Raw genomic sequence first — 26523 nt, 5'->3', positions numbered from 1 at the left:
CCCCTCGCGGCCCCCAGGTTTTGACTCCCCCCTCCTTCCCTGGGCCTGGTTCGCGCGAGGTGGGTAGTAATGTGGTGAGTGGTGGCATCTCTGCGCTCATGTCTGTTCACTGCAGAAGCTGCAGGATTCTCCCGCCGTACCACCCTCTCCCCCCCGCCCCGAAAGTCAGGGTGCCTCTTTGGGCCTTTACGCCTGCAGCCTGCTGAACCCCTCCCCCACCCCGCCCCTGTTAAGACCCCTGTTGTTTTCGCTGCTCATTTTGCGCCTTCTTTTTTAGGGATCAAAGGAGGTGGAGTGGGAATGCCTGCGCCACCGTTGCCAGGGCAACAGCTTGGTTACTTCCGTTGGTTTCAATGCTTCCGGGTTGGCGCTGCGGTGGCGTTTCCGACTGTGGGAGCCTCGGCTTCCCAGTCGTCCGATGAGCCCGAGCAGGTGAGGGGGAGCTCCTGGACTTCCAGGCTGGGGAGCGGGGCTGGGCCGCGCCAGGCCGCGCGGGGCCGGGCTGGCCTGGCTCCCGGCCTGGGAGGGGCTTAACGGTCCTCTGGTCTCTCTCTCCCCTCAGCTGAGTCCCTTCCCTGTCTTTCACTCTTCTGGCATCGTTGGTTTTCCTTCTTCGATTGAACCCTGCTTCCTCGACCCCCCTGGGAGGCCGCCTCCTTCAGGCGCCTCCCTTCTCTTCACGAACTCGCTCTGACAGCTGAGGAACTGGCAAGATCCTGCTACCCAGAGGGTGAATGGGTATCTTTCCCGGAATAATCCTAATTTTTCTAAGGGTGAAGTTTGCATCGGCGGCTGTGATTGTAAGCGGAGTAAGCAAACACCTCCATTGTATTAGTGTGAGGGGTGCTGTTGAGAGATGCTCCCTTTCAGTTTCTACCCCCTTCTACTCCTTGAGGTCAAGGCATTGAAGGCATCTATTAAAATGCAGTTCAGATAACTAATTGTGATGACAGCCTTTATCAACACGAATTAGTTTCTCAGACAAGGTACTAAGCAGGGACCTTTGTAGTTTTCTGTCAGTGTTTCCTTGGTTTTTTCAGGCTAGGAATGCTTTGAGTTACCATGAACTCCTCCCTCGCCTTCATTCCCTACATCATCAAGTTCCTTTGTGTCTCCATTTTAGGAGTTTATCTCTAACCTTGCTGCCAACAAACACCTTGTCTGCTTTACTTCACACCATCCTAAGCTAGTTTCCCTGCCTCTCCCGTTTGTAATCACTGTTTGCTGCAGCTGTGGTAGGCTAACTAAAATACGGATTTCCTCAGATCACTTCCCTGTTTAAAATTTTGCAGTATCCCTCATACTCCACCACACACTTTAGTTTCAAGCCCGTTTCAACGTCACCTGTTCCTTATACTTCTTGACTGATATTGTTTCAGTGAGATACAGGAATTTTTTGTTCCATTTAGGTTGCACTCTTCCTTCTCAGAACAAGCCATGCTGATGCCTGCCTCCATGTGCTATGCTTTTCCCCACATTTGTGCCTCTGTTCATCCTGCTCTCCTCCCCCTGCCTTCTCCCTTTCCTACACCTGTCCAGATTCCTACCTGCCTTGTGTCAAGGCCCATTTTAAATTCTCTCACCTCCACGAGCCTTTCAAAATTATTCAAGCCCATGCTGATTGTTTCCTTTTCCATGCTTATCTTGCTCTTATAGTTTGCATTATATAGTTTAGTACTTAACTTTTCTTTAATGAGCTGCTCTGATTCCTCCTATCAGATTATAAGTTCCTGAAAGGCATGCACTGGATTTTATAGAACTTTTATCCCTACTTCATCCTCCTTCATTATCCAGGAAATATAGGTTGAATGATAAATATTATCATGGTGTTAGAACATTTGTTCTTGTTTTGTGTTTTTTTTTTTTTTTTTAACATGACGTTTAGACCATAGCACATTGCAGATTTGGGCATTTAATATCGCTTCAATAAATATTTGCTTGACTCTCCATTATTACCTCCTGAATCTAAGAATCTGATGCCTATTCTTTCTTAAAAGAGAAAGCAAGAAAGGCACCCAGGTTTTTCTGATCAAATCTTTGGAGTAGTGTAGGGCTATGTAACTTGTCTTTTAGGACATTCTTCTCAGTCTTTAGGATATCAGATTTTCCTTAGTCAAACTTCAGAATACATGTGTGCATTTTGAAGACATTTTTCATTGGCTTCTTTATACAATAAAAATATTTAAGGTACTCTATTTTAACTCAGATATGACTTCTAGATAGCTCCCACAAGTCAAAAACATCGTTAGATGCTTGGGGTATTTTACACAAGTAATTCTCTGTAACAAAAGCAAGGGAAGAGAATTAATAGGCAGAGAATCTCTGAGGATCAGCAAAGTGTTGTACATAGAGTATGTAGTATTGGTCAGGTCCAGCAACTTAATTTTCATGCTTTTTCTAGTAATCTCTTACATATAGGCTGCATACATAGATAAAGCACACCACATTGGAACCAACCATGTATTTAATGCACTCGTACCCAGTTCTGTGCAAGCTTTTTTAGGGGTTATAAAAAGTGCTGTGAGACATGGTTTCTGGCTTCAGGGATCATACCTAGTTACAAGAAAAAATAACATGGGCAACTAGAAGATAAACCTCATCCTAGCCGTTGTTTGTGTACCTGAGATTAAGGTATAGAAGGGATAAATGAAGACTGAGAGAACATTGTACAGCTGTAGAATAGGTATGACACAACATGCATGCTTGTGAATAGCCTTAATTAAAAGACTTGGAGGTGTTAGCTGACATTTTAATGATTCAGTACTGTGATGCGGCCCCCACAAAAGCAACTGCAATTTTCAGCTGTAATAATTGAAGTATAATAATGATGAAAATGATTGTGGTTATGTAGCCTAAAAGAGATAAGGTGCAGGAGAACGTGATTACCTGTCTTTAAATATTGGAAGGACTCTCCTAGGGGAAAAGAGTAAATTTGTTCAATATTACCTCCAAAAATGGGCAAAAACTATAGACCCAAAGGCAGACTTTTGGCTTAGTAGGAGGAAGGAATATCTAAGACCTAATTAAAGATAGTACAGGACTTCTTCATAGCAAGATTCTTTCCTAATATTAGAGGGAAGGGGATTTTACTATCAGATGGGAGTGGGGAGGTAGGAGTGGAAGCAGTGTTAATTTGGCCAGTGGATTTCATGGACCAATAACATTTAAATGAACGCGTGAGGAGGAGGCACAAATTAGGGTTGCCAGTCTTATTTTGTTAAGGCACTAAGCAAAATTAACTACCAACTACTGTTAGCATTTCATACAGGAAAGATGATTTTAAAACGGTTCCAGATGTTGGAAGAACATTATTTCCTAATAATGCTTTAAATTAAATATATTTGGCTGAAAAAACAACAACTAGGTACCCTTATTTTGTTCATTTCACTTCAGAATTGTGAAAACTTCATTAAGGAACCACTGGGCAACTGACCTAATATTCAGTGACTGGTCTTTCTGCTACCTGCTATGGCCCTGCCCCTCTGCCTTTAACTGATTTGTTATTGATCCCTGAACCCTGAGCATATCTTCCTTATTAAAATACTGGGTAGCAGGTAGTAAAATCCTGATAGAAGCTTTCTCTCATAATGAGAAGATTTAAAGAATTTGTAAAGAGAAAGCTTTGGAGAGAAGCATAGCAGCCATTTGAAATGTTTGAGTGTTTTAGGGGATCTATAAATTGGTCAGTGGAGAGGGCATTTTCCCCACAAACTCAGAGATGGGATATGCCATGCTTCTTGCTTTTCCGTGTCTACCCTCTCACTGTGTGTGTCATGCTTTGCTATCAATTGTAATATTAAAATTTGGGCATAGCTGAAAATGTCAATAAGATTGCATTTAGTACCCAAGACTCTAATTTTAAGCTGTAGCTATGTGAAGTACGTATTCCTACTTTGCTTTTTAAAATCCTTTTCAACAACTTTCCTCCAGAAGAGCTATCTACCCCAGACTCTATGTCAGATGAACTGGCTGATCACAGTATGCTTGAAAGGAAATTTGCATAATTATTTTTGTGACCTCTAACTAAAACATTTGTCTGCAGTTTGCTATCCTCTCTGGAAAATTGTTCTGTGCTTAGTTACAGAGAATTCCTTATGTGGAAACAAAGCAAAACCTTGCCTCCACTAAAAAGAGACTGTGACTCAATGGTGCTAACCCCAGATTGGGCAATGGAGGAAGTGGACAGCAAGTAATATCTGTGAGAAAGTATATTGGAGTACTTAACTTTTCAAAATGTAATAATGGTAAAAGCTAATAGTTGTTGAACTAGGTTCCAAGTACTTTTCTAGGTGTTTTACATTATATTTAATTTTCAAAACAACCCTATAGTTTTTATTATCCCCATTCTATAGTTCAAAAAACCCAGGCATAGAGCAGTTAAGTAACTTGCCCAAGATCACAGAACCAGTAAGTGGTGGTGTCAGGATTTGAACCTTGGCAGTCTGACTTCAGTCTTCATTCCTGACCATAAACTACTTGAAGTTGCTTTTGAAATTCAATAGTATACATCCGTGAAACTCTGACAAAGGAATATTTAAAGAAATCTGAGAGTCCAATTTAAGAAAAGATACTTTTTCCAGCTGTACCAGGATTTAGTAGGTGATGCCTAGAGCAGTAGTTCTTAACGTGTGGAAGCATCAGCATTATTTGGAAACTTGCAGATTCTCAGGCCAGACCCAGACCACCAATCAGAAACCCTGAGGGTGAGGCTCAACGATCTATTTTTAAATCTACCTTCCAGATAATTCTGGTGCATATTAAAATTGAAAACCACTGATGTAGAGGGCAGAGCTGTGGGGGAAAAATTCAAGAGAGATAGCCGAGAGTGGCAGGGGAAAAAAGTTGAAAAGATTGAAGATGACAAGTCTACTGGGGGTGGGATGAGAAAGGAGGAAAGGGAGATGAAGAGCAGAACACATTATTAAAGAACCTGAACTTCAAGGAAAAACAGTGTTTGTAGGCATGTGCTTTAAAAGGCCAGGGAAGAGATTCACTGGATGTGTGGATGTTACATGTTACAGAGAAGAGAGACGCAATATTGCTGTCATTCCTCTGGGAACCAGAAGGAAGGCGAAAAGGTGTTTAACTCAGCCTGGGCCTAGTCGGGGGAGGTTGTGAATAAATAGAATGAGCTAGATGAACTAAACCCCTAAAGTTTAGTAGCAAGATGAGAGGGCCAAGCAATATGAGAGGGTAGTGGTGTCAGCCTGGGCTTTGCACCCGAATTAATGTGACTGAATGCCATGAACTGCTTTTATGAGATGCCTCAGCCTATATAATTTCAACTCCAGGTTCCTTTACTAGTAATTGTCTAGTTGAATGTCTGAGTTGGGTGTGCTGGACGGCCTGAAACCTCTCCTTTGGGTGGGGATGGGGATAACATTAAAGAAACTGGAGAGAATTAAGGGCACAGGTTGATCTTTAAGTGATTCTCATGCCTGCCCCTACATGGCAGTAAAAACATATTCATAATCATCTACCACATAAAAGAGGATCCCCCATTTTGTGTCATTCCATTTGGTAGGGTTTTTCCTCTACGTCTGTCAAATTCGTTGATGTAAATTATGTGATCAGACACTGACAGATGCTCCTCACTCTTGTGCCTTGTTCTGATTTGTGTTTATTTTTAGCACCAGAAAAGTGACACTGTAAGCCATGAGATGTCTGGTCTGAATTGGAAACCCTTTGTATATGGCGGCCTTGCCTCTATCGTTGCTGAATTTGGTAAGAATGTGAACACTGACAAATCTGCTGCTTGTGGTATAAATGGCAGCTTACGGTGACAGTTATTTTTGGTGAATGCTAGTGAAAAAGTAAAAAGAAAGGCCCTATTTGTTTTAAAAACTATTGTCTCAAAGCCATCAAGTAACATTTTCTGGGAAAGTAGTACTAATAGTATGGAAAGTGAAGTTAAGAAAAGTCAAACTTAGGAAGCTTTTTTGATGGTTTAATGATTTGTTAATTTGCTAGGCTTAAGTAATATACATGAAAATACAAAGGGAGTTAGATAAGATAGGGGTTTCTACTATATTCCTGTACTAATGGTCTTTTCTTTATGGTAAGTTGTTTATAACTTTCTTAGTATAAGTATCCAAACTTCTTTTCAAACCTCTGTTCCATTTTATTTATTTATTTATTTTAAAAAATATATCTTTATTGATTTCAGAGAGAGGAAAGGAGAGGGAGAGAGAAAGATAGAAACATCAATGATGAGAGAGTCATTGATCGAGCCCACATCCCGGGCATGTGCCCTGACCGGGAATTGAACCCCGATCGCCTGGATCCTAGGTCGACGCTCAACCGCTGAGCCACGCCCGGCTGGGCTCTGTTCCATTTTAGAAGAAAATTGACTCACAAGGTCAAAACAGATTCTTCTCTGTTTGATTTGAATTTTGAAATATTTTTAGGTTTTGTTTTTTTATCTTCCACATTTTCTCTTCCTAAACTAAATAAGTGACTCCCGTCCACTAACCTTCATTGCCTTTCTTGGCATCTGCTCTGGTGTTGTCATGTTAAGGTCATCGGTGACCAGAGTTATATAATCACCTTGTTAGTTTTAGACCTTGCAGTATTCCGTGAGACACATTTTGTCAATGTAGTGACCACTTCTATGTGTTAATATAATAAGGGAAAGGAGTTTGGTTGGAGAAAATTTCCCCTCAAGCACTATGCTGATATTAGTCCTGAATTACCTAAGGAACTAGAATGAGTAGACTAAATACAACTTTGTCATTATCTTTTATAATACTAGGGAACTGTTTGTTCCTTTTAAACAGATAAAAGAAAAAAGCACAAAACTTTGTAATGGTATATAAGAGTGTCTGGAACAGCAATCTCACACTTTGCTGTCTTCTTTGTGAAAATTTGGGGAGATTTTAAGAGGGAGAAGTGGGGAGACTTACGGTGGGCAGAAGGCAGAGACAGAGATAAATGCCAGATTGTATGTTACAGATTAGATTAAAACATTTAAATTATTTTGCATTTACGGTAAGGACCATCTTAAAGCACTTTATTATGTCACAGTTTCAATTATACTGTGGGTCAAATCCTGTTTACCAGATAGAATACAGTGCGTTTCATTTTACCACATACAACTCTTGTCCTCTGACGGTGGTATTCTAGTGTTCTTCTGTGTGTTATAAAAATGACTTTGTCGCCTGGCCAGGCATGACTCAGGTTGATCATTGACCTAGGATCCGGGAGATTGCAATTCAATTCCAGGCCAGGGCACATGCCTTGGTTGCGGGCTCGATCCCCAGCAGAGGGTGTGCAGGAGGCAGCTGATCAATGACTCATCATTGATGTTTCTATCTCTCTCTCCCTCTCCTTTCCTCTCTCTGAAATCAATAAAGACATACTAAAAAAAAAAAAAAAAGACTGTCTTATGTTTGAAAAAATTTCATTGGCCAACAATGTGGTCACTACGGGGGGGGGGGGTCGGGGAGGAGGATTGGTGGAGGTGGAAGAGGGTATATGGGGGATAAATGGTGATAGAAAAAAATGATACAATAAAATACAGGAAAAAAATTGTCATTGGCATACATTCAGCGAAAATTTAACTGTGACTCTGGAAAAACGTATAAATGAGTGTGTTACTTCATAGGAACTTTCCCTGTGGACCTAACCAAAACGCGACTGCAGGTTCAAGGCCAAAGCATTGATGCCCGCTTCAAAGAGATAAAATACCGAGGAATGTTTCATGCCTTGTTCCGAATCTATAAAGAAGAAGGTGTATTGGCTCTGTATTCAGGGTAAGACTGGGTTCTTCCCTTACATTATGAATAGAAATAGTGTTTAAGGAAGCCATGTATTTCAGCTGTCTGACAGTTTGTGCTATTGATACTCACCATTTCAACTTGTAATTTAATATTGATGTGCCAGTTTATGTTCCACTTACTTAAAGCCTTAAGCTTTGGATTTTGTCTTCGTTTATAAGTGTGTGCAGCTATTAGTGGTCAACTTTTGATTAGCCATATGTTTGTGGTTTATCGTCCCGTTTGTTGTTTATCTGCTGCCAGTTTCCTAGGCCACTCCTGCATCTAGGGCACCAGTTTATTGTTCAGACAATGGATATCAATTTTATTATTAATCTATGTTAGGCTGAATTTCAAAGACAATTTTCTTGGGTTAAAAAATCAAGTAATACACCCATGTTCTTTCATCAGCATGGATAATCACAGGATTATTTTTTTCTATAGCAAGCAAAAAAAGTCAGAAATATGCATATTTAGTCATCACTCTTTGATCCTAACTGGATGAGCTTCTGCTGTCTTTCTATTTATAACCACTAAAGTATAGTTCTGTAATTTGGAAGAATCTCAAAGGACATATGAGTGAGAATATCTCCAGTTTATAAGCAAAACTTAAATAGGATGAGATCTTGGCTCTGGTACCTCCTTCTTGAAAGGATGGAAGATGTATCTACAACTGTTAGGAAGTAAGATGGATTTTTTAAAAAATATCTGTGAGGTGGGTATTGGTGCATACTTCTTTTTCCTACATTGCTGGATTCAATTTGCTAATATTTTGTTAAGGATTTTTGCATCTAAGTTCATGAGAGATACTGGCCTATACTTTTCCTTTGTACTGTTTCTTTATACTGTTTTGGTCTGGTTTTGGTATCAGGGTCATACCAGCCTCATAAAATTAGTTGGGAAGCATTCCCTCCTCTGTTTTCTGGAAGAGATTTTATAAGATTGGTGTTAGTTCTTTACATGTTTGATAGAATTCCACAGTGAAATTATCTGTGCCTGGAGATTTCCTTTTTGGGAACTTTTAAATTATGAATTAAAACTATTTAATGGTTATGAGACTATTTAGATTATTTATTTCATTTTGACTGACTTTTGGTAGTTTGTGGTTTTTTAAGGAATTAGTCCATTTCCTCTAAGTTGTTAAATTTAACAGAGTTGTTTTACCCTTTTAATGGTTGTAAGAATTTGTAGTGCTATTTATTCCATCTCATTACTGATATTGGTGACTTTTGTCTTCTCTTTTGCTAGAGCTTTATCAAATTTATTGATTTTTTTCCAAAAAGAGTTGACTTTTTGTTTCATTGATTTTTTTCTATTTTCCTGTTTCAATTTTATTAATTTATGCTCTTTATTATTTCCTTTCTTCTGCTGGCTTTGGGTTTATTTTGCTTTTTTGTAGTTTCTTGAGGTAGGAACTTAGATTATTGATTTGAGACTTTTCCTCTTTTCTAATGTAAGCATTTTGTGTTATAAATTTTTCTTTCATGATTGCTTTGGCTGCATCCCACATATTTTTTCAATTATTATTTAAAAATTTTTTTTTTTTTAATTTTTGAGAGAGGAAGGGAGAGGGAGAGAGAGATAGAAACATCGATGAGAGAAAAACATCAATTGGCTGCCTCCCACATGCCCCCTACTGGGGATGGAGCTGGCAGCCCAGGCATGTGCCCTGACTAGGAGTCCAACCGGCAACCTCTGGGTGCATGGGATGACACTCAACAAACTGAGCCACACCAGCCAGGGCCCACATATTGCAAAAGATTGAATTTTTCATTTTCATTCAGTTCTATGTTTTTAAAAAATTTCCTTTGAGACTTCCTCTGATCCATGCATTGTTTAGAAGTGTGTTGTTTAATTTCCAAATGTTTAAGGATTTTCCTTCTTGATTTCTAGTTTAATTCCATTATGGTCAGAGAACATAATCTGTATGATTTCAACTTTTAAGGATTTGTTGAGGTTTATTTTATGACCCAAATATGCTCTCTTGGTGAATGTTCCATGGATGCTTAAAAATGTGTGTTTTCCTGTTGGGTAGAATGAGGTAGCTAATGGAAATGAGTAGGCTGTCTAGACATGTATAATTTGCAAGTGCATGTTGAGTATAATTGACTTTTTCTTCTTTTTTCTTTTTTTTTGGCAGAATTGCTCCTGCTTTACTAAGGCAGGCATCATATGGCACCATTAAAATTGGCATTTACCAGAGCTTGAAGAGATTCTTTGTAGAACGTTTAGAAGGTCGGTATAGACTCCTCATTCTCTTTGGGGGGTAATGCTCAGAGGGATTATTGATAAGTGTTCATTTTGGGATGCCTGAGAATGGGTGACAATCATTTCAGGGACAAAGTGATAATGTGTTAGAGGGATCTGCTCTTCCAGTTTGTCCCTTTTCCTGTCAAAGAAAAAAAAAGGCTTCTGGTCATCACAGAGGGGACATGGAATAAGCTTGTCCAGAAAATTAGTGCTGTCTTCATCAGCAAGAAGACTTCTCTAGCTGCCGAGCTTGACAAACTCTTGTTGGGTGGAGTAATTTTAGGCTATTATATTCTAGACTCTGGTGTATCTAGGCCCACCTTACCCACATTCAATATTATATGTTTCTCTATTTGCTGCTGCAACATTTCCAGTCTGATGCTGTACTAAATGGTTGGGGACAGCTGGAGAGCCTTTTGCTTAGCAATGTCCTTTGAATCGCTTTACTAAATCAGCTTTTTCTGGAGTTTTTTCTTTGAGGATCCTGATGGGTTCTCCCAAAGTAATTTTCTTTCACAGATTCTTCACTTGGGTTTACCTTGTTTCTGTTTGTGGGCTCTTCATGGTGAAGATGCATGGTGAAGATTGACTTTTAACTTTAGAAAAATATACTCTGTGGTATTTTTAAAAAATCCTCATTTGAGGGTATGTTTTTATTGATTTTAGAGAGAGAGAAACATCAGTAGGTTTCCTCCCATAAGCACCCTGACAAGGTATCAAACCTGCAACCTTTTGGTGCATGGGAGGACGCTCCAGCCAACTGAGCCACCCGGCCAGGGGCTCTGTGGGGTTTTTTTTGTTTTGTTTTGGTTTTGGTAGCTGAGGAGATTTAGTTCCAAATGACTAGCTTTTCACATTTGCCTACAGAAAACTTCTGTAAGTAAATAGATAGTAGTAGATACTAAGGCCAGTCAAAATTAATATTTAGATAATTTTTTTCTATTAGACAAATATTTTATCTTTTTATTTTTTATTTAGTGTTGACAGTATTACAGATGTCCCCCATTTTCCACCCAATTGATCCCCTCCACCCAGCCCTGGCCCCACCCCAGGCCTTCCCCACACTATTGTCTAGGTCCATGGGTTATGCATAGATGCATATATGTTCTTTGGTTAATCTCTTCCTGTCCCCTCTACCTCTCTCCCCACTGAGATCTGTTATTCTGTTCCATGCATCCATGCCTCTGGACCTATTTTATTTGTCAGTTTATTTTATTCATTAGATTCCACATATAAATATCATTTGTCTTTTAACATTGAGTCCTGAGTCTTTAGATTTGATGATTCTCCAGAAAGAGACTTAAATTTTTTTTCTTTAGATGTTTGAAATGATTGAAAGGTAAAATACCACATTTGAATTTGTGTGTGGTATTAGCAGTTACATATAATAATAAGACTTTCCAGTGTCCTTTAGAAGTAATTTTTTAAAAATAATGATTTATGTATTACAATTTTTATATGTTTCAGTACTGATTTGGGATCTAGAAATATGTGTTTATTTTCATAGGCTTTGTAGTTCATTTCTGCAGCCATTTCTCTGACTAGGGTTCCCTTCTGATAGCTCAGTATTCTGTTCTCAGAACTGGTAACTAATACAAGCAGACATTTCGTTCTTTCTTTCTTTCCTTTTTCTTTTTTTGCTCCTTTTTACAGATGAAACTCTTCTAATTAATATGATCTGTGGGGTAGTGTCAGGAGTGATATCTTCCACTATAGCCAATCCCACCGATGTACTAAAGGTAAGAGAGGTCTGTAGCATTGGATGTATGCAGTGTGATGTGAAAAGAGCATGAGTTTTGAGTCAGATTTGGGTTTAGATTCCCCACTCTGTCACTTGACAGCTGTAAAACTTGGGGTAAATCACTTAATTGCTTTAAGCCTCAGTTTTCTCATTTGTAAAGTGAAGATAATTCAGTACTTAATCACATAAGGTTGTTAAGGATTATAGATAATATATGTAAACCGCCTATCATTGTACTTGGTTGGTAGCAGATGCTCAGTAAATAGTAGTCAATTTGTTAAGATATGCATTAATCCATTGGTTTTCAAACTAGAGTATTCAAACCTTTATAGGTTCTTTCCAAGGCCTATGCAATTTTATGTAAATCAATTTCAAGATTCCCTACTTTCATTTGTACTCTTTTTGAAAAGTGATCTGAGGGTAAACTTGTATATATAATAGTCTTTTCCATTTTACGAAAGAAAGGTATCTCCCCCACCCCTTCCAGAGCTTAGTGTGGTATATTGACCTGTGGCGTAACCTGGGGTACCAAACAAAGGGATAAATCGAAATGCAGTTTTTGGAGAAGCCCCTTTGAATAACTAATTGAGGTACCTGAAGTCTGTAATGCTCCTGTCTTTTCCTGTGTTACCCATATTTCTATTAAGAGTGAGATTTTCCTTTAAAATGATATGCATATTGTGGCTTGTGTTGGGATATTCTGAATTCAGAACCAGAACAGTAGGTTAATGGTACTGAGTTTTTAAAATATGGATTTCGTTCAGATTTTATCAAAACACAGAATGAAACATTTTAATATCAGTCTTTATCTTATTTTATCTCATTAAATGGCAAGCATTTTCTATTTATTAACTTATTTAAATGTATGATTAATTAGTTTATGACTAATTAAAAGCACTAAATATATGATAAAATGTGTGAGTGAATCCCAAATCACAATCTTAGACTGTGACAATACAAATAGGATTTAAAATCACTGTTGAGTTGTTCAATCCTTTTATCCTCGGACATCTCTTTCTCTGATTTGCTGTGTTGCTTCTTGGCCTTTGTACATGCAGTTCTCTTTCTGTCTCAGTGCCTTTCTCCCCTTTCCTGATGAAGTTATCCTTCAAGACTTCTCAGGAACAGGCCAGGACTAGGATGAGACAAGTGAGGTACTCTCCTTGGATGCAAAATGTAAGGGAGGTGCCAAAAAACTCAGTAATCGAGAACTAACATTTTTATGCAATATTTGTCAAAAACTAAAATAAATGCATAAAATTAATGAGCAAAATATCAATATTTTGTACAGTTCACCTCCCTTGCCTCACCCTAATCCCACCATGTTGGAGCCTATCTTCAGTTGCAACTTTGATATTTGGTTCATCGTTCATTTTTGTGCATTAATTTTGATTTTTAAAAATATTAAGATAATTATCTGGATTACTGAGGTTTTTTGCATTTTCCTCCTACATTTTGTGCCTGACGGAAGTGCCCCACTTGTTGCTTCACCCTAGACCCAACCCTGCTCAGGAATCACCCCCTTAAAGAAATCTTGTACTTACCATAGGATATTTTTGGTTTCAATTTGACTTTGTGATAGTTTCTATTCTGATTTAATTTGGTTTAGGTTTTTATTTCAACTCTTTGTAGCAGCAGTTGACTTTCTACATAAAAACATGTTGCTGTTACATGACATTTATTGGAACTTAGAGTTTTGCTTCATGAAAATCAGGGCTACATTTGGGCCACTAGTATTTAGTGATGACTACTGGGATTCTATGTGTGCAGAGTCAGTGTGAAATTGTACCAAATCTTTCACATGGCTTTTCAGTGCTATATCTCCTTTCTTGTGCTTCTCAAAGGCCACTTTGCAAAATACAGTGTCATGCCTTTTACAAATAAAACTCAGTTTAATGTCTTGTAGCATAAAATTATATTTTAAAACATTTTTGCTTTCTATAATTACATAAGTAGTGCATGTTCAATGTAGATAAAAGTGGAAGGCAGAAAAAACAAAAAGGGGAGAACTGCTCACGGATAGCCTCATCACTCAGACTTAAACCATGGTCAGCATTTGGGTGTTTATGTTCATCCACTCTCTTTGTTGTGCATATGATTTATTTTAAGTTAACATGTTTTTAATATATACCATCCATACTGCTTTGCAGCCTGCCTTTTCTATTCAGCAATTACTTGTTGACATTTTTCAATGTCAGATATTATTCTACAAAAAAATTTTATGGCTGTACAGTGTTCCATTAAATGGATGCATCATAAATTTATGCAGCCAATCCTTTGTGGTTTTGGGACATGTAGGCTGTTTTAATTTTTCACAAATCATATTTTAAATGAATTATTTTCTACCTCCACTGAGTATTTGTTCTTTCTTTTCTTCAAGTTTTCTTTCTACTCCAGAAATGATGGACTTAGGTATGAGGAATGTGAGGTTGATAAAATCATCTTTATAAGATATACTTTGAGACAAATTACATTCTTTCTATATATAGTTTAAGTCATTAACTTCATAATAATAGCAGGCTGATTTTTCTTTAATTCCCAAATACTGTTTTTTAATTTTAAATGAGTGAATCATCTCATTTTGGTTCAATATCAGAACAAAACATTCACTTATTCTTTTTTTAGATTCGAATGCAGGCTCAGGGAAGCTTGTTTCAAGGCAGCATGATTGGCAGCTTCATTGATATATACCAACAAGAAGGTACCAAGGGTCTGTGGAGGGTGAGTACTCTTTTCCTGATATTGTTCTATACTCAGTTCCTAGAATTTGCAGTGAAAACTTTTTATATAAAGCCATAAAATTGTGAACTGGCATCTTACACTGTGTAAGATTCTTGGTAACCCAAAAATGAGGTGTAAGAAGCTCCACAGAACCTATGAAAGGGACCAGAACTTTTCAGTCGTCTTTATTTCTGCTTAGTGTTTGGGTGTTATATATGTGAGAAAATACATTATTTGAGATAGCATTTTGGTTCAAATTCACAGTGAATTTAGTTCTTCAATATGTACATTTGCCTGTTTTGTACTAACACAGCAATGTCTATTAGCAATAGTCTCTGTAGTGCTTATGCTCTAAAGTTGTTTCCTAAGTCAAGTTTTTTAAACCTTTTTAAAGGTAAAAGATGCACTATAAAATACTGAGAAAATATATAAATGAGAACAAATCCATTAAGTCTCACTAGCTAGAGACAATCACTTTTAACATTATGTCATATTACCTTTCAGTCTTCTATCTATACTTCATTTTTTTGTTGTTGTTCCTATAATGCTTTATCCTATTTTAATCACTTAAGATTGTAATATTAAGTAAGACTACTAGCAGAATATGCAGAGAGAGTAGAATGGGAAATCTATTAACAGACTCTTAAAAAAGAAAACTTTGCTTTTTTCTTCCTTTATAATTTTCTGAAACTTTTTTTTATATAATATATCTTTATTGATATCAGAGGAAGGGAGAGAGAGAGTCATTGATCAGCTGCCTCCTACACGCCCCTAACTGGGGATCGAGGCTGCAACCCAGGCATGTGCCCTGACCTGGAATTGAACCTCGATCTTCTGGATCATAGGTTGATGCTCAATCGCTGAGCCACGCTGGTCAGGCTCACAACTTCTTATAAAAATTTCAAACTTACAGAAAAGTTGAAAGAATAGAACAATGAACACCTACATACTTGGATTAAATGACTATTAAAGTTTGGACATATTTGCTTTATTTATATGTGTATACACACACTTTTTTTTTTGCCAAACTATATGAAAGGAAGTTGCAGACATCATGGTATTCCCCTAAATACTGCATTATGTATCTCCTAAGAATAAGGACATTCTCTTACATAATAACAATACCATTATCACACCTAAGAAAATTAACAGTAAGTCTCTAATACCATATTCAGTTTACTTTATTGATGAGACCAGGCCAGCTTTCTTATAGATTGTTTCCTCATATTTCCCCTCTATTTTCTGTAAACTGGAAATTAGGTCTATTGGCTTGGTTAGATTCATGTTAAACGTTTTTGGTAAGAGAACTGCATAGGTAACATGGTGTATTTCATATTGCATCACACCGGCAGGCAGATACGTTGGGTTATCCCATAGTTAGTGATGCTAAGTTTGATTACTTGGTAAAATGATGTCTACTAGATCTCACCATCGTAAAAGATTAGCTGTTTCCCCATTTGCAATTAGCAAGTAGTCTGTAGGGTTATATTCTAGCATCATGCATGTATCCTATTATCTAATAACCTTTCATCTAATGGTCTTGGCATCCATTAATGATACTTGAGGTTTGCTTTTTAATAATAGCAGAGTACAGCTTCTTGATTAGTTTAATTTAAAACCAGAAAATGGAACTAGCTATAATTTTTTCACAAAGTAAGGCTAAAGGAAAGACAGCAATAAATAGAATTGGAGATTTTGTCAGGGGAACTTAGCTACTTAATTTTATTATTATTTTTTAAATATATCTTTATTGATTTCAGAGAGAGGAAAGGAGAGGGAGAGAGAGAGAGAGAGAGAAACATCAATGATGAGAGAGTCATTGATCGAGCCCACAACCTGGGCATGTGCCCTGACCGGGAATCGAACCCTGATTGCCTGGATCCTAGGTCGACGCTCAACCGCTGAGCCACGCCCAGCCAGGCTAGCTACTTTATTTTTAATTAAAATTTTTACTTGTGGTAAAGTACAGATAACAAAATTTACCATTTTAACCAATTACATTGTTGTATAACCAGTCTCTAGAATTCTTTTCATCTTGCAAAATTGGAGGTCTGTACCCATTAAACAACTCCCCATTTCCCCTTCCCCGCAGCCTTACACTTTCTGTCTCTATGAATTTAACTATACTGGGTATCTTATATAAGTGTAATCATACTTTTTTCATTTTGTGACTGGCTTATTTCACTTAGCATAATGCCCTCCAGGTTCATTCATGTTGTCACGTATGTCAGAATCTCTTTCCTTTTCAAGGCTCTATTGTATATGTATACACACCACATTTTGTTTATCTGTTTATCTGTTAACAGCCATTTAGGTTGTTTGTATATCTTGGCTCTTGTGAATAATGTTGCTATGGACATGGGTGTGTGAAGACTGATTTCAATTCTTTCATTTATATATCCCAAAGTGGGATTGCTGGATGGTAATTCTATGTTTAATTTTTTGAGGAACTGAACATAGCTACTTTTATGATCCAGGCTACTTCATCCAGGCATGTAAGGTAAAGAAGTGAAGTACATTGTGTTATGTATTCTTTTGACACAGACATGTTATTTGCATATTAAAATACAGAATTATGTTTTTATTTCAACAAGGAAATATGTTTGCATTTGTCTTCAAACACATGGTCCTCTTTGTTTATGCTTTACTTTCCTACTTCGATTGCAATATGGGTACTGGAAACATTTCACTTTCTTCCTAACTCCATTGGGAGAAATAACAGCATGAGTACAATAGTAAAGTGTAACTGGCACTAATGTCAGATTTGGAGAGACAATAGAGTCGTGGGGACTTTGGTAACTGGAGAGCACCTGCCCCGCTCATTGTTGCCATGTGCGATGTGAGTTCAGTGTCGCCAAAATTTCTGGACTTGCAAGAGAAGCTGGAAATCTGCATTTCTATGTGAAGGATCCTGGTTTTTTATATGTTGACAGCTTATTCAGCCTTCTGGAAACACTGTTTGGCCAAAGAAAACATGTCTGTGGTCTGAATTCAGCCTGTGGTCTCCAGTTTGTGGCCTTAATGTTCTCCAAAGTAGTCTTCTCCAAAGGTCATCTTCTAACAGAGTTGAGCAGATGGAAGGGTCAGAGAAGAAGGCACTGTTGGGCCAGTCAGCCCCATCAGCAGAATAAAACATTTGGTGACAGCACAGCTCAATCACTTCCACTGTATACATTGAGTTAGGGATTTTAGAGATGATTGAATACTTTAATATAACAGGGTCTCCCAGAAAGCGGTTGTTCCCACAGTATGTTATATTCAATTTTAAACAACATTTAAACACTGTTTGTTTATAAAAGTAAAATGTGTGGTGAAGGCCTGGGGTGGGGTAGGAACCGAGTGGAGGGGGAAATAGGGGAAAAATGGGGGACATCTATAATACCCTCAACAACAAAGATAAATAAATTGAAAAAATAAAACATTCATTGTGATTTTTTTTTTTTAAATCCTCACCTGAGGATATTTTTTCCATTGCTTTGCAGAGAGAATGGAAGGGAGAGAGAGAGAGACAGAGGGAGAAACATCAATGTGAGAGAGACACATTGATTGGTTGCCTCCCAAATGTGCCCCAACCAGGGCCAAGAATAGAGCCTGCAACCGAGGTACTTGCCCTTGGCTGGAATTGAACCTGGGACCCTTCAGTCCACAGGCCGATGCTCTAACCACTGAGAAAAACTGGTTAGGGTTCATTGTGATTTTTTAAATATAGAAAGGCATAAAAATGAAAATTAACTGGTCTATTATCCTAATCTCAGATGAAAAATATTTTGGTGCATTTCCCTCTAACCCTTTACAAAAAATTTGGCATGTGTGTATTCCTCTTCCCCTAATTTAGAATAATGGTATAGGTAATTTTATGTCTTTCCTTCTTTAAGGTTATATCATAAGTATTTTCTTGTGTTAGTATTCTTCAAAAACATGACTTTTAATGCTCTAGCAGCCCTGCATTATAATGTGAGCTGTGATAGGAGTATTATGCTGGTAGTGTTACCCCAGGAGGACTCATAAGGAAGCATCCCTTTTGCCTTGACCTTCTCTCTAGCTGCATCAGACCTTTGTTGTCACCCTAGTGTGTTCTTTCTGCATATCCTAAAATGCTGTGAATTAAACTTTGAAGCTCTTTTCTTCCCACTGACTTTTGCTTCGTGATTTTATATAACATCTTTATTGAGATAATTCACATACCATTAAATACATTATCTTAAAGTGTACAATATAATGGTTTTTAGTAATACACAGACTTGTTCCAGTATTAGGCTTTGATTTGAAAGAGTGACCTCTGTACTTCAGACTTGGATTTTTCTGTCACTTTTTAACTCACAAGCTATTTTGTTCACTTTTAGACTTCTGTCACACGACCTATGTACCTTCTTGGTATCTCACATCACCTATGTTTTGTAGGGTGTCGTTCCAACTGCTCAGCGGGCTGCTATTGTTGTGGGAGTTGAGCTGCCAGTCTATGATATTACGAAGAAGCACTTGATACTGTCAGGGATGGTGGGAGACACAATTTTAACCCACTTTGTGTGAGTATGATAGGTTGTGCTCATGTCATATTACCAGTATTTTGAGCATAAAAAGCATCTTTCACTGAAATCCTCATGTAGAATTGATACCATTATTCTATATCCCAGGTGCTATGGACACTTGGGTACTTGGGGGCAGTGTCTAATACAGCAGCCTATCAGATTTCTGTAGGGTTTGCATTTGTTCATACACAACCTCCATATCTGATAAGCCCATCTGTTGTTTGCTTTGGTTTATTTTGGGACAAAAACCAAACTTTTCTCAATGAGAATAAAAAAAGGTAAAATTTTATAGGGCCTGTGAAACAAAACCATAGTTTTCGGCTGAAGACTATTGTCAGTCTCAGCCTACAATTTCTTCATCTTGCAACTTTTATGATACTTTATTACTCACATGCATTTGGCATATGATCCTATGTTTTGAAAAATTTACGTAACTAATATATGATATGTGACACTTTCTGTGTAGGGATCTTGCTAGACTTATAAACTGTCCCCCTTTAAGAAAAAAAGCTGTCTAAGTTTCAGATTGAAAAGTGAAGGGGACAACTTTTCTTTCTTTTTAGATTATAATGAAAGGGTAAATGCCAGGTTTTGTCTCATGAGTCTGACTCATTGTACATTTAAGTTTGCCCTCATTTCTGTTTAGTGGGCAAGGGTGGAAGTAGGGCAATCTATCTACTTAAATTTTTCATTTTTAGGTCCAGCTTTACATGTGGCTTGGCTGGAGCTCTAGCTTCTAATCCAGTTGATGTGGTTCGAACTCGCATGATGAACCAGAGGGCAATTGTGGGACATGTGGACCTCTACAAGGGTACTTTGGATGGTATTTTAAAGGTATGCACACTGTGGGCTTGGATTGCATTTTTAATTTTCTTTGATGTCTCAGACCTTCTTTCAAGCCTTATTCATAGTTGCTACATATAATTCTGAAGATGGAAGAGTTATTATGTGTATTTTTATAGGCTGTCAGAGTAATTTCCAGGTAGAAAAGCTGTGTCCTTGGCAATCTGCTGATGTACAGTGGTCCTTAATATTATTGTGATTTGAATGCTTGTGACTGCATGTTATTTTATGAATAACACTGTGTAGAATTGATATAAAGGACTTAACATATCCCACATTTGCCCACTTCAAACAAGACAGAGACCCTGTGATAGAAAATCTGGTACTCAGTTTAAGTTCAGCATTGTGCTTTTGTTCACAGTTTTGCTTTGAAAGTTTCTGCTATGTTCTTGTGGAAAGCTAAATATTGTAAATGAATTATGTATTATATAATCTCTAGTGATAATACTTCCACAAAAAACAAATTTGAGGCTAAAATACAATATTGCCATGTGGTTTCTCTGTGGTTCAGTTTAGTTTAACCACTATTTATTATAGACTAGGCACATTTTAGTAGGCACAGAGAAATTATAGCATACTGCAGGTGTACTGACACATAATTAACAGAGATTGGTAAGTGAAAAATTCAGGGATCTATGGGAGGAAATTTTAGTCCAATTCGGAAGTTTGGGAAAGGCATCCTGTAGATGGTGGCATCCTGAATAATAATAACTAATATATGCTGAATGCTTTACTATATATTGGAAACTATCCTAATGAGACCTTACATATTATTTTAGTGGTGACCATGTGGTGACATTCATTGACAGAGGCATCACAGGAAGAGGAACAGGTCTTATGGGAGACATCACAGTTTTGGACACTTAGTTTGAGGTTCATGAGGAACATGCAGTGGATATATTTGGATATATTTGAGTTCATTCAGAGGAGAGTTCAGGGGGTGTAGCTAAGAGCCTTGGGAATCAGTAGTGTACAGGTGTTTCATATCTTTGGAGGGGGAGACCAAGGAGAGCAGTTACAGGAGGTCACAGCTTTTTTGCCTTCCTAGCACACAGGAAGGTTGGCTAAGAGGAGATAGAATATAGTAATAGCTAGCATTTATTGAATGCTATAATATATCCTTTAACTCACAGAACACTATGGAATAGATATTAGCTTTCCCATTTTATAAATGAGTGATTTTAGTTTCGGAGTAGCTAAGTATTTATCCAAGACTACACATCTAATAAGTGCCAGCTTTGGGATTTAAACCAGGGCCTGTCTGATTCCAAAGTGTGTACATGTAACCACTATCCTGTGTTGCATTGGAATAAACATATTTTATATTTCAGGTAACCTTTAAGTACTTATATTTACTCACTTATTCTCTTATTTGATATTAAAGTTCTTTAAAACAATTTCACTCTATATCATTATATATAATAGCATCATACTTTATTATTTCATCTCTAAGAGACCCAAAACACTTTGGTGAATGGAATTATGCCTTCATCTCTGACAGAAATGAGCAACTGCAAGTCTCATCCTGTCACCTCCATCTTAAAACCATTGAAAGGCTTCTCGTAGACCCAAGGCTCTGGATGATTTGACCCCTTTTTACTTCCACAGCCTTATCTTTGCCACCTTTATGCCGCATTCCAGATATACTGAACAATTTCTAGTACTAGACTTTCATTCCCAAGTTTTCTTTCATGCCATATACTTTGTTAGATGCTCCCCACTCTACCCTAGCTCCCTTCCAGTTGGCTACCCCCTGCTTATTCTTTAGATCTTGTTACGTGTTTATAAAGGCCTTCCCTGACTGCTAAACTAGGTTATATGTACATAGTTTTGTGCACTTGCTCTATCATAGCATTTATTATGTTTTTTAAAATCTTTATTGAGGATTAATTCACATATCATAAAATTAACCTATTCAAAGCGGCTTTTGGTATATTCACAGATATGTGCAACCATCATCACCACAGTCAATTTTATAACATTTTCATTACCTCAGAAAGAAACCTCATGCCCTTTAACTATCTGCCCCCTACCTCCCCAGCCCAAAGAAAACACTAATCTACTTTCTATCACTGTAAATTTACCTATTCTGGATATCTCATATAAATGGGATTATATAATATGTGACCTTTTTGGCTGGCTCCTTTCATGTACCATAATGTTTCAGGGTTCATCCATGTTGTAGCATGTATCAGTACTTTGTTCCTTTTTATGACTGGGTAATACTCCATCATATGGTTATATCACATTTGTTTCATTTTATTATAATTCATTTTATTTTTTATTCTTTTTAAACTGAATTTATTGGGGTGACATTGGTTAATAAAACCATGCAGGTTTCAGGTGTACAACATCATCTGCATACTGCATCGAGTGCTCATCACCCAAAGCCTCTCTGTTCCAAAAAATGGTTAGTTGGGATAATTATCTCGAGTGTTCAGTTTTTAAATTTAAGTGTCGTTGGTATACAATATTGTACTAGTTTCAGGGTTACAATATAGTGATTCAACATTTATATACCTCTTTATCACTACGATACAACACAGCAATTCCACTTTTGGGTATTTATCCAAAGAAATCGAGTGTTCTTAATCTATAGCATGGGATAAAGGATATTTATAATTCTGGATTCTCATACTATTGTCTAACCCAGATATATTTATTTTTTAGTATAATGGTGGGTTTTACTTCACCAGTGGAAAGGCAAAATAACATTTTTCAATGTTAACACAATGCCTAAATCATAGGAGTCACTTAAGAGATATTTGTCTATTAAATAGAAACTGTTTCTGTAGGTTGGATTCAACATGCACCACCAGTTTTTGACTTTTGATATACATAATTTGTCATTTAATAATAACCATTCAGCTGGTGTGTGTAGACCTCCTTTGTATAAAACAGGAAAGCCAGACTCAAAGCAATTCACAGTGTTCCTCACATGATCCTCAGAGCATTGACGTGAGGTAGCCCATGGCATTGCACAGAGCTTACAGTGATGAACCAGACTCAGAGGATAGTGACTTGCCCAATTCCCCATTCCCCTACCTTGCTTTAATTTTCTTATTAGGCACTTATTTCTGAGTACAATATATATATGTAAGTTTGTGTATTTGTCTGCCAGCTCCACTAGAGGATGCATTTCATGAAGGCAGGGACTCTATAAGTTATCTTTTGCTGTGTAACAAATTACTCCAAAACTCAGTGTCTTAAAACAACAAACATTTATGATCTCGCATTTTCTATGCATTAGGGATTCAGAAGCAGTTTAGCTGAGGGATTTTAGCTTAGGCTCTCTCATGAGGCTGTAGTCCAAATGTCAGCTAGGGCTGCAGTCATCTGATGGCTTGACTGGGGCTGGGATATCTGCTTCAAAAGTCATTCATGTGACTGTTAGCAGGAAGCCTTTCTTCCTCTCTAGCTGTTGGCAAGAGGCCTTCGTTTCTCACTATGTGGGCCTCTCTTTATGACATGGAAGCTGGCTTCTTCCAGGGTGACTGATCCAAGAGAAAGCAAGGCAGAAGCCTTATACATAAAATGTCTTTTATAATAAAGCATTGGAGGTGATGTGTTCACTACTGCTTTATTCTCTTGGAGACACAGACCAATCCTGATGTGTGTGGGAGGACCTACGCAATGGTGTAAATAATGAGGTGACTTTCTTGGGGACCATCTTGGAAGCCGTCTACCACAGATACTTTCTCTTGTTTACTAGTATTACTATTATCTCAGCATCAGGAATACCTTGCATATGGTAGGTGCTTAATAGATATTTGTTGAATGAATGGTTTTATTTAGACTACATATGAATTCAAATGTGTGTCTTTAGGAAGAAAAGACCATTCATGGAGTCATGAGATGTTGGGGAGTGGCTTGGAAGATGAGTACTAAAATACAAGTAGTTGTCAGTGTAAAGTGTGAAGGGAATTCACTCTATTTTTTATTATATTTTTCTCTCAGATGTGGAAACATGAGGGCTTTTTTGCACTCTATAAAGGATTTTGGCCAAACTGGCTTCGACTTGGACCCTGGAACATCATTGTATCCTTTTAGAACATGAGAATGAAAGCAAATGCTTCAAGCTCCCAGGTAATTCTAGGCTATGGGAAGGAAAAATTGATTCTTGAAGCCTTTAGGCAAGTGAGAAACTCAAGCATTCTAATGGTGATTGAGGATGGAATTAAGAAATGACTTAATACAAACTGAAAGGACTAGAAAAGACATGGCAAAGTTTCCTCTTTAAAAAAACAACATGCTAACAATAACAGTGAAATCTGGAAAGGGCTATGAACTTTTTGGAAACTGCTGGGAGATGCCCACAGAAAAGTCCACCTGAGCAGACCCATATTTCCTATCCCCTGACTACAGGACGCAAATAGCTGGGGAAATAATAAGACAGAAAACAGTGATAGGGTGAACGAATCCAGGGCGAAGTAGGGCTGTTTCCTCAGGGGTGAATCTCCTTTTAGCTGTGTTGGAGTGCCTTCTATATGCAGAGCCATGAATTGGATCCTGTGTGTGGTGGTGGTGTGTATGATGGTGAGCATTGCATGGTTGAAAAGTAATTCCCTGCCCTTGTGGTAGTTGAGGGAGATAGTATCTCTCTCCCTCCTTGGGATTACTCTGATCACCTAATGTATGTAACAGTTACTCTATCACTGATTTATATGCTGTCATTGATGGTCTTGGTTATGTGTGTGTGTGGGAGGGGGTTTTCCCCTGAAGACTATATGTTAGTGTTTTAATCTGTTTATATTGCTAAATGCCAGTGATGATAATGGGCACATGGTGGGCACTCAGTACATGCTTGATTTGCCAGGTATTGTTTTTAAAAAGACTTTTGAGCAAGTGCACAGACTAAATACCTTAATTTAAGAATGCAATGTACAATTTTGGAACTAGGTTTGGCTTTCATTGTTAACCCATTGATCTTCCATGACTTACTCTTCAGTTTTTTATCACATATGAGCAGCTTAAGAGGCTTCAGATCTAAGGACTGAATTACATGTGAGCCAAGCCCTGCCAACCTTTCTACTCTTCTCTCCTTTTCCTTGTTTAAATGTATTTTGACAAAGTTGTAAGTGTTTACTGAACCATTGGTCTCCCAAGGGCCTCCTGATGGAAGAACAGAAGGATGGTTCGAAATTGTTCATTTGTTTGTGTTACCATGTTAACTTCCCGGACAGGAAGTGTTAACATTGCGATTCTGGCACCAGATTGGTATCTTCTGTGAAGATGGATACTGATGGGTGACATTCAAAATGGCCTTCTTTTCAAATGTGGGTTAAATGTAGTTGGTTAGCCCCAGACTTGGGGTAGAGCAGAAGGCACAGGCCAGGGCAGTTTCTGCTAAGTATGTTACAGACCTCGGTTCTCATTAAAGTATTTATTGGAAGAATCACTTTGATTTTGTCTTCATTTACTATTTTCTCCTTTGCCAACTCTTTACAAGTTACATTCTTCAGAAAGTGATAAAGAGAAGGTGACTATGAAATTGAGTCTGGACTCTTACAGAACATTTATGGGAGCAGACTAAGTGCATCGTGCTTTCCCACTGTCATTTATTGTCATAATGCCACTCACCTGTAGATGTCAGGCAGGTTTACTCCCTTCTAACCATCATGAATAAGATCACCAAGGGAGTGAGTGTCAGACAAGAGAAATCCAAGTACTGAGCCTGGGGTGGTCCAACATAAAGCGGTTGGAGGAGAAAAACATAGAGGACACTGGCAATGACTAAATACTCATCCTGAAGTTGACTTAAGACTAATATTCTGGTGAATGAAAAAGAGAAAAGGGAGCAGGGAGGGTCGGTTACTTTCAGTATAAAATTTTGAGAAAAATAGTTTGAAGCTCATGAGATCATTAACCAAATTACTAAAGCTTTAAGGACTGCAGTCTTTATAGTAGCCAAAATTGGGCAGATAGTTCAAATTAAAGAATTTGACTTGCTATTTTGGTGTAGTATCCTATCCTTACTCACGGATTAATACAATATCCTCCCCCCCCCCAAAACTGATTGATGGATAGAATATTTTGATTGAACACTAAGGGTTAACTCATTTCTATAGTGAAATAGGCTAGAGTAAGGGTGCCTCAGGGAGTAAATAAGGACCTGCTTCTTGCCACATAACATATGAAGGGGATTATTTACATGTATGAAGAATTCAGTGTTTCACAAAGATTACCCACCATAGAGTTCCCTTAAGTAACAGCTCTCCATTGTATGTTTGAATTGCAGTTTTTGATTGAAAAATAACTTTCATAACATCAGATATAAAATAGATCCACCAGTGTCTTTTGAAGGTAGACTGAGAAGGGGACTCTTTCAGTTAATGGGTACAAGGAAACAATCTTTAAAGGGACTAAGGACCTTGACTGAAATCTTATTTGTCTTAAAAACAAAACAAAACAACTGTACTGTCTGCTCAATTTATCTGTAAACCAAAAACTTTTCGAAAAAATGTCTATTAATTTAAAAAATGCTCAGAATGAAAGGGTAATACAAAGGTGAGCAGGCACTACTGATTCAGAAGAGAAATAATTATTTTCCCAAGTAAGAAACCCAGTATGTAAAAAAAGATAGTAGCAAGAGTTGGTGAAGATGTGAAGAGATCAGAACCCCCCGTACACTGCCGGAGAGGTGGTAAAATGGTGTGGCTCCTTTGGAAGACAGTTAGGCAGTTCC

General features: G+C 37.8%; 1 protein-coding gene across 5 annotated transcripts; it reads left to right on the top strand.

Moving 5' to 3' along the window:
- Positions 1–25235, top strand: SLC25A14 (solute carrier family 25 member 14). 5 transcript variants are annotated; one of them, XM_081125355.1, is made up of 12 exons: positions 52–74; positions 278–432; positions 563–809; positions 5631–5724; positions 7604–7751; positions 9895–9989; positions 11658–11743; positions 14371–14466; positions 18868–18992; positions 19694–19829; positions 23796–23876; positions 24787–25235. In XM_081125355.1, the coding sequence occupies exons 3-12, from the start codon at positions 735–737 to the stop codon at positions 24826–24828; spliced, it is 978 nt and encodes a 325-aa protein (XP_080981481.1). In that variant the 5' UTR covers positions 52–74; positions 278–432; positions 563–734; the 3' UTR covers positions 24829–25235. The 5 variants fall into 5 exon arrangements, with proteins under 5 accessions (XP_080981479.1, XP_080981481.1, XP_080981480.1 ...); XM_081125356.1 differs by having other exon boundaries at positions 53–74; positions 563–800; XM_081125353.1 differs by lacking the exon at positions 563–809 and having other exon boundaries at positions 1–59.
- Positions 25236–26523: the final 1288 nt, after the last annotated feature.

This window comes from Miniopterus schreibersii, assembly GCF_964146895.1.
Source record: "Miniopterus schreibersii genome assembly, chromosome: X".
In the NCBI taxonomy this organism is placed as follows: domain Eukaryota; kingdom Metazoa; phylum Chordata; class Mammalia; order Chiroptera; family Miniopteridae; genus Miniopterus; species Miniopterus schreibersii.
The sequence above is the reverse complement of the archived record's forward strand: the minus strand, read 5'-3'. Positions and strand labels throughout refer to the sequence as shown.

Bases quoted from the DNA above. Each gene is read 5' to 3' on its own strand.
- SLC25A14 (XM_081125353.1), top strand. From the start codon at position 301: ATGCCTGCGCCACCGTTGCCAGGGCAACAGCTTGGTTACTTCCGTTGG. The intron at 433-5,630 runs GTGAGGGGGAGC...GTTTATTTTTAG, and splicing joins CGTCCGATGAGCCCGAGCAG to CACCAGAAAAGTGACACTGT. The intron at 19,830-23,795 runs GTATGCACACTG...TTTTTCTCTCAG, and splicing joins CTTTGGATGGTATTTTAAAG to ATGTGGAAACATGAGGGCTT.